This window comes from Paramacrobiotus metropolitanus, unplaced genomic scaffold, assembly GCF_019649055.1.
Source record: "Paramacrobiotus metropolitanus isolate TYO unplaced genomic scaffold, Prichtersi_v1.0 Parri_scaffold0000496, whole genome shotgun sequence".
Classification (NCBI taxonomy): domain Eukaryota; kingdom Metazoa; phylum Tardigrada; class Eutardigrada; order Parachela; family Macrobiotidae; genus Paramacrobiotus; species Paramacrobiotus metropolitanus.
Genome location: NW_026570716.1, coordinates 2,688 through 11,656, shown reverse-complemented (window position 1 = coordinate 11,656; position 8,969 = coordinate 2,688). Strand labels below are relative to the sequence as shown.

General features: G+C 47.6%; 1 protein-coding gene across 1 annotated transcript; it reads left to right on the top strand.

The window, feature by feature from the left end:
* Nucleotides 1-5,551: 5,551 nt before the first annotated feature.
* Nucleotides 5,552-8,721, top strand: LOC129602483 (uncharacterized). The gene is made up of 2 exons (XM_055501507.1): nucleotides 5,552-6,274; nucleotides 8,212-8,721. Exons 1-2 carry the CDS (start codon nucleotides 5,552-5,554, stop codon nucleotides 8,719-8,721), a joined length of 1,233 nt encoding a protein of 410 aa, XP_055357482.1.
* The last annotated feature ends 248 nt before the right edge of the window (nucleotides 8,722-8,969 follow it).

Below are 8,969 nucleotides of genomic sequence, written 5' to 3'. Positions count from 1 at the left end.
TTTCGGCTCTCACCGTACCGGTACGTCCCCCAAGGAATCCCCTGGAACGAACTGGGCAACCGACCCCAGTTCCCCAGCTTGGCAAAGACAGATCGTAACCACATCTGCTAACAAAGCAGATCGTCAACCACGTTCTGCGACCATCGGAGCCAACAGAAGCCCCAATCCGCGTTACATGGAGATCGATACTCCGGCCAACCGACTCCGGAGAAGAAACCGAGAGGATTACGCTAACATGGCGCGAAACACGTGACTGCGCGCGTTTCACGCCATGTTTGCCAAGCACCCGTGGCCACCTTCGGAACCGGGTAGCCGAGCAGCCTTCACCATTGTAAACAGTGGAAATCCCTCGGCCGAGCCGCCAACAGTGCAGGAAGACTCGGATTTGACTAGGTACGAGAGCCGACCACAAAGGTCGACTTCGTACTTCGCCCATAACTTGGAGACATAACGGATACTGCTGCGCAAGTCGACCACAAAGGTCGGTTGTGCAAGCCGATCACAAAGATCGGTTTTGAAAACTGTTCGACCTGTAACGACGCAGATCGTTAGAACCACGACTCGCTACCTTTAGACGATCACACAGATCGACGGAGTATTTGGTAGCCGACCAACAAGAAGTCGACCATGGACGGAAGCTGGCAGTAGCAACGTGGTAACTTAACCGGATTCTCCGTTTGAATCCAGACCTACAGGCTCTGTACCTGGAGATCAACCGCAGTCTCCCCGGACGACATCGGGTAAACCAGCCGATTCACCGGTGACCACGACTACGCGCGTCTTCGAACGTGCTGCCATTCCCTGAAGAGGAACAGCGACGGTGATTTGGATACTGGTGTACCAACGACTCCGCCGCGACCTGCTTCCCCATGTCTCCAATGGAACATCCTAGGCAGACCGTGTTAGAATACGCGATCTGCACCCTCTTAATGAACCCCGCTGACAAGGATCATGCGGCCGCAACAAAAGTGGCAGCATGGCCTTTGTCAGCGGCAAAGAAAATTTCCCCGTGGACATGAGTCGTCTACCCCCAACAGAAGCGGCTAGGCGTCACAGGTTCGCGACAAAACAGAATGGAAAATCGGATCTGACGACCTCAGGGACTTGCATGTGCATGAAGTTTAAACCAAAGAGCTCGGCTCGGCAACCGGGGCCACAAAGACCCTTAGCGTTGTGAGCGAGCGCAGTGCATGATGAAACGCCAGTCAATCGGCCAACAGATGCCGGAGGAAAACCTTACCTCGCAGGACTGGGCGACCCAGAAGCAAGCAATTCGGATTGACCGACCTCAACAGTAGCTCGGATCCGACCTGGAGTTCACGTCAGAGATCACAGAAGGAACGGAGTTGTGCTGCCGAACATCCCTCTGCCAGTCCGAACTGACCGAAGGATGTCCTGACACTACGGACCCGGCCAACTGTAGCCGAACGCACAGAACTCCTAAAATGAAGTCGACAACCACCAGATGGAGGTCGGAAGTAAGCGACAACAGCTCGGAAAACCAACCAGAAGTACGAAATCGACCTCTCAGTGGAAGAACTTACATTCCCGGCGGATAGACACAAAGTTTATCCGACCTTGGGAAGTCGGAAAATAGCCGACCTCCGAACTCGGACATGGATATCCGACCTCAAGCCGAGGTCGGAAGTGACCGTACACAAGTCGGTAGGGTACGACAACAAGTCGGCAAAGACATTCAGAAGTCGAGAACCGACCTCCTAACGGAAAAATCCGACCTTCGGACGGATGGAAACATAGTTCATCCGACCTTCCGAAGTCGACTATAACCGACCACATGTCGGAAGTCGGCAACTCAGTCAACATGACGGAAGAAGAACGACAGATATCTGCGGTGGACGAATTCGACTTGAAGGAACTTGTTTAGCCCCACATGGGCATGTTATTGCAGGTTAACCCTAGTCGACCACTGACGGATAGGATAACCGACCTCGACAGAAGGTCGGATAACAACGGAACAGATTGGATGGAAGTCGACTGGACACTTCCATCGATGAAACTCATGAATTCCGACCGGACCTTCGAGCCAGTTCGACTCGGATTACTACAAACCAGGCTCGTGGTAGCAGATTGAACGGTTGTAACCGACCACTTTTGAACGGAACTGCTGTACATGACGACCACACAGGCCGCATGACTCACTTACAGCTTTCTCCGACCTGGACTTTAGCAATTCGGAACATAGCCGAATTCCCTTAGCCGCCGGTCGACTTACCGGTAGGCCGACCTTGGTCAAACCGACCTCGGTTCTATTCCCCATTCAGAGAGGATGCCTCGGCATTTGCAACCGCAACAGTGCCTCTCTATCCCGAACGGACGGATACGAGTCGGAAGTAAGTGTTTAACCGTGCTTATCCGACCTCGGTGAATTTAACCGGTTACAACGGGTAACCCGGGAACCGATGCCCCGGACCCAACTTACCGGATGAAAGCGGACAGGAGACCCCGTGGACGTCATCCTAGTCGGAATAGGACCCCCGGACAGATTTTTGCATTCTTTTAGCATTTCTCCTAACAAACGGAATTGTATTTTTCTAGTTCGATCTCTTTGACAGATCTGTTTTGTAACCCCTTTTGCTCACTGGAATTGTGATTAAACTTTATTTCATACTTTCTTTCGCGCTGTATACAACTTTCATTACACTTTTCTTTCACATTGTTCTCCGTTGCCAACAGAAGCAAGAAGCCAGCCAACAGAAGCAACACCGGTCCAACGAAACGCCCGAGCGGCTTCCGGATTTCTCGGCCGTGAGTGGCTTCCACTCATGGGTTCGGAAGTGAAGAAGGGACGGTCGACCAGACACCGGACTCCCACTGCCAGAGGACGCGTACCAGCGACCCCACATTGGGTCCGACTGGAGAGTTGTGCGGTACTGGTGCGGTACCGAGTCGGAGCATCCTTCGCAGGAGCTCGGATTCCCGCCCAGAGGCATGTCAGAGGCACATGACTGCGCCTGGTGCATACGGCCCACCATGGACGTACTGCACTCATGCTTGCCATACCGCCTCTCTCGCTGTACGTACGTGTGCTGCTGCACTGCACTCATACCCGCTGAAGCGGATATATGCGGCGCACACACTGAGCATACTTGCTCTCTCGTCCCTCTCTCGCTGTATGACTCAGCGTACGCTCGCGTTGGATTGAGTCCAGTCTGCGCATCATCACACAGCTGATGGCACACAGCACGTGCTTGCCGCCAGTTGCTTCTTTCACGCCTTGACGAACGCTCAAGAGCTCTTCTAGCATTCACTTGCTTGTTAGCCATCAGTGCTTTGTTTTGCTTTCCCTGCTATTACGCAGCATTGTTCCCTTTATTTGTACAATAAAGCACACTCGTGATCTCCTCGCGCTTGCCTGTTACAACGTGATGTTTTGAACAAACTCTTCAATAAACCAAGCGATAAAAAGGGAATACACAAAACGATAACCTAGCTGTTAGGGATTCTCAAATTCTGCAGTTCTCTCTCTACTTCTGCTCTCCTGCAACCTTAAGTTAGCAATCGAATAAAAAATTAAATAAAACAATCAATTTGAAATTCTACAAAAACATTCTGATATTTCGCGCCCGGACATTCAAAGTACATCCATTTCCCAGTTTTAATACGTTTTGCAGCAAAGTTATTTCACAACAGACAGCGTGCGGATCTGAAAGTCATCTAGCGGCTACAGTTCATACATACAAACTGTATAGAATAATACTGTAGCCGCCCGCACAAGTTGCCCCACAGAGTGAGGTATACGGATATTTGGCCTCACATTGCTCGCTGTTCAGCGCAGTGTGTGCAGGGAGAAGGCAGCGGCCGGATCTGCCAATGGAGCAACTTGTGCGGGCGGCTACAGTAATTTATTCAATAACGAGAAGTTTAATAAATGCCGGCTTTCCAACCGCAGTTCCAAAATATTGGATTTCAGTTCAAGCAGTTATAAATACTTAAGCTGATACGATAATGATCTTTGAAACAGGGTGAACACTATTGCTGGCATTCCCGGGATGTTATCATTCCCACATTGATAACGCACTCTATCTATAATCACGAGTCAAGGTAGCGGCTTTCGGGGATGACAGTGAATGCCGGCTATCATTGAAGCCGCTAAGCGGGCGAAGGGCTGGCCAGTGACATTTTGGTGTGGACCAGTGATTACGGGGCAGAGAGCATACCCAGCACGAATGGACCGCCCCTGTCATAATTTCATCATTTCTCGGAGATTAAGAGTAGCAGCACAGCTGTCAAGTGTTTACCTTGGAAATATTTCACTTGTCTCTCTCGCTCGCTCTCTCTTCGTCTGGCATAATTTCAATGGCCGTGATGAATATGTATCATACCGCCCCTGCTGTTGCTTGCTCCCCGATCAGCTGTAGTTAGCTTGAGTAAGACCTTGGGCGTGACAGTCGTCCGGAACGCGGATCGAACAGCCGGCAGACTGCCCGATTGGCTAATTACGCTCTGTAGATGTCGGCTTGACTGTGGAAATCTGTTTCACTGGGCGTAGTGCTTGTGCTATTTGAGGAAATAATCAATAATGAGATGTGGTGTTAAATATGCATTAGAAAATCGTTTTTTGATTTAATGACATTTTGACCAAAACGGGGTGCGGGTTCTACATTTCGAAATAAAAAATAATTTGAAATAATAAATAATTGATATTTTCAAATAATAAATTTTAAATTCTGACAACTTAGAATAACTAAAATTTTGAAATAATGATGCCGCGCAATTTTTACTGCTGTTTGCTGACTGAATACTCGCCGACCAGTGCTCGAAAATGTTACTCGATCATATTTGTTTGTCTTTTGATGGTGTGCCCGCCCATCGTCTATAATCTTCAATGGCATTATGCGAATATCGATACCCGTGTAATTATATGCGTTTACTACAACTTTGACTTATCTTCTAGCATCTCTGTTATAAATAGCTAGCGTTACAAAAGGCGATGCTGGTAATGAGCGCATTCTACCGATTTTAAACTCCCACTTTTGTTTCCAAAACCAGTGGTACTTGACAACTGACACCAGCTTTTGCCGAACAAGGAACGCCCCTCATTAATAATGGACGCCGACATTATTATTCATGGACTGGGTTTAGGCAAAGCCATTCATCCAGTGGCACTGCATATTCATGGTGAGGCTGTCGATTAACGCACTGCATTAACAGTGCAAGGCGGAGTCACGCAACTGTGCATCTCTGTCATAAATCACTCTATCTGTATCTGAGACCGCCGGTGAATTGTATTGGTCGTCCAGTCTGAAGTTCCATAAACACACGATCACTGAAGGCAATAATGGGCGTAGTCAACTTTTGGAACATCCCAGAGTGTTGGTTCAGACTTCAGAATGTTAGACTGATATGCTTTCATGTCCATTCGCAACAACAGTTCACCATTCAGCCGGATAAAGCAATCCCAAAAGTGTGTTTCTCTTTCCGCCAGTTTATGCAGTCGAGATTCTAAATTTTCCACACCATAATAATATTAATTTTATCTGTAATTCTTGACGAAGTTGAAGTTGACATAACTCCCACGGTTATTACGACCATGTACAACAGCGGAATACGACCGTTTAATCACACCTACGCGTCGGCTCCCTGTGAGATTTATCCCGGCAGCAACGTCTACCAATGGAACGCGGTGGATGTGCAGAATGCCGACGGACTCCTCGAGCGCGGTCTGGTCATCAACACCGTCCACCGCGGTCTGCTCGTAGATTTCGGCGTTTCCGACCGACGCTCGCAATTCGTCGAATTCAAAAAGGCACTGTTGTGCCTTAGTGCTGACGAACGGTGTTTAACAGCCTCCCAGAACTTTGCCTGGGAGTCCAACGCGGCGTCCCAGACCAGCTGCCATGTCCTCGCCCGTACCGCGGCGGACCGCCCGTGGACGTGGTATCCGGCAGTGTTTCTGCTGCACCGGGTCTTCTGGAATAAATACGCCTATATTCAGATCCACATGGGTGATGAAGTTGTGTGGAAGTTCGTCCGCGCTCAGGTAGTTCGGCTAGCGCACCGTGACAGCACGGTGCGCCGTACCGCACCGGCGGATTTTGTCGTGCGGGCATGTACTCTGCCGCGGGAGTATCTAACGGAACGACCGGTGGCACCGGCGTTGTGGAGTCTGTGGGAGGAAGGGCTGATGTCGCAGCGCGTTTACAAGGCGTATCCTATCGGTGTGGTGAATGAAAGCTTGCTGTATCTCCAGGATCGATGTCGACTGCAAAGCAGCTTTGTGAAGAAGGTCTTGCCGATATCCAAGGATTTACTGGTAAGACCGTATTTCGAGAAGCATAAACGAATGTTCGGATTTCGTCACAGAATAAACCCGTTGAGCACAAGTTTGAACTTCCGATGAAAGTCTTATCGCTCGCATATCATACGTAACTGGTACACGTTATTTTAAGCATTTAAGAAACAGCCAACATTTTTTTCTTCCCTTGGATAAAATGGCAAAAAGCAAAGCATACAGTTGTGGCACTTCTTTAAATAACCCTTTCCTTCCTAACGCTTCCTTCCTTTCCTTCTTTTAAATAACGCTGTTTCTTCCCATTGATATCAAAGTGATACCGTGTAGGACTTTTACTCCTGTACCTGAACGCAGCCTGGGAATTTTGATTTTTCAGTTTTATTAGCGAGTTTAGATGTTGAGGCCCATTTTACAAAGCTAGACCGCTAAGTATAAGTCTACGGCACACTCGCCAGTGGTCATCAAAGTCGGCCATTTTTTTATATCATGGGTGACCGAAGGTCGCTAACACCTCCTGGCCATTCGCGTGATGGGAAAAAATGTAAATAAATGAATTAGGTAGTTGACTTTATGTGTTATTTGACACAACTTAAATTTTGGTAATATGTGAAATGGGTGACCCCTGGTGATCTTTTAAAAAACATGGTATCATTTTGACAACAACGGGCAGTTTGGTACAATACATCCAAAATACAAGATTTTCTAGTAAACTCAGTATAAGTCCCAACATTCTGCAGGTTGGTATTCCAAGACAACCTTTTATGGGCTTTCAACAGGAAGTGTTTCGGTGGTCATCGAAGTGACCACCGTCCAGTTGCGAAAATGGATGCCCCATGCAATAGATATTTTTTTCTATTTTTGCTGCCGAAACTTATTTTCGCAGGACAACATGCATGCATACAAAGGTGACAAGCAAACGGTGGTCAGTGGTCACTTAATCGGCACTTCGGCAGTGTACGTTTATCAGCGTGCGCTATACCGTAGAATACGAGCGCATAACCCGCAGGTATACGCAAAAATTTCCGGTTACTTATGAAGGCTATTGCTCTAACGTCCAGGAAAGCGTCCGAAGCTTGACCACCGACTGCGGGCTAGTAGTAGCTACCTTCTATAGTGGTCAGCAAAGCTTGCTGACCGTTCTGACACGAGCGTGGTCTGAGGTAATCAAGTTAACCATGGGCTTTTGGCGTTAATCATGGACCGGAAATCAAACACCGATGCGATTTCGCCCCTTTGTGCTATAATTTTAGCTGTGTGACGATTGAATGCTCTACTAGTGACCCGCAGCGTTAACTGGACAGTGTCCAGTATTCCCGCAGACGGTTTTTGATTTTTTTCTGTACAGTTTCTGTACAGCTAAACGATTTGTCGCAGTCAGATGTATTATTGTGTTGCTGACCGGTGGCCATTTCGACGGCCACTAATACTATGCTCACAAATAGCCCTTTGAAAACTGTCTGGGTTAAAACGTTTGTTAGCCAAAAATATTTTATATTTCAACATAAATAAACAAAAATTAAATTTGTCACGCGTACCAATCCGCCCGTTGTGGTCAAATTGATACCATTTTGCTGTAGCTGATCTATGGCTAGCAAAATTCTGAAAAAAATTTGATTTCTTAATTGAATTATTGTATCGACAATTCTTAATTTTCATGGTCTAATTCGAACGGGATCGGGTACCAGGAAGTCCTGGGTTAAGTAATACTCCGGAAACCTGGAAGCGACGTTGGGATTTTTCTGTTAGAGCTAGATAGTATAAAACAATTCCTTATTTCGCCAAACAAATTCACGTAGCAGTGGTTTGTATTTAACACAATGCAATTTTATTCACTTTCCTTTGAAAAATAATTCGTAGTCTATAAACAGCAGCAGCACCGAGGCAGTTCCGTGCTTTTCGAATTTCTTTTATTCTTGAACCGTGTGCCACTGCGTTTGTCATTAAATAATTTTTTTCAGCACGAACTGAATGAGCGAGCTAAGGCGGAAATGGCGAAGCGCTTACAGACCGGCTGGAATAATATTGATGGCCAGTGGGTACCACCCCGAATCTGCGCTCCTCTGCGTACCATACCAGCACAAAAATCTCGCCAACTGGCTGCATCTTGCCCGCCGGAGCTCTTGCGCGAAATCCTCTCCTGCTTGTCTACAAATGTACGGCCATTCTACCGTCGCGTCAGTCCGCTGTGGAACGAGATCATCCAACAGGCTGATTGCTCTCGGTATCTGACGCTCGACTTCGGCAGTGCCGGTCCCAGTGCGACATACACCGCCGGCGTGTGCATCATCCAGTGTCTCACCGCCGCCACGCGGATGATCGTAATAATCAGTGCCCAACAGAACTACAGATCGCCGGAGCTTACTGAATGTCTGCGCTTGGTTAGCGTCATGTACGAGCAGTGCGCCAACAGGATCAGAAAGTTGCAGGTGAAGCCTAAAATGATTGTACGGCCAAAATCTTGCAATTAAATACAAGCAATAGATCAAAATTAAATTGCTCTCATACCCACACTTCAGATAAAGAATAACCCCGTTTGTTATCCTTACCCAAAAGGTTTTTTTTGCGCCAAAATGGGTCGGACCTACTCTGTATTTGTAAGCTTCGCATGAAAACCAAATTTCCTGGTAGCGCTTTGAGCAATATAATAAATGGCGGACTGGAAATATTGCTTTGAACTGAGAAATTATTAATACCAGGAAATGACGACGACGCAATT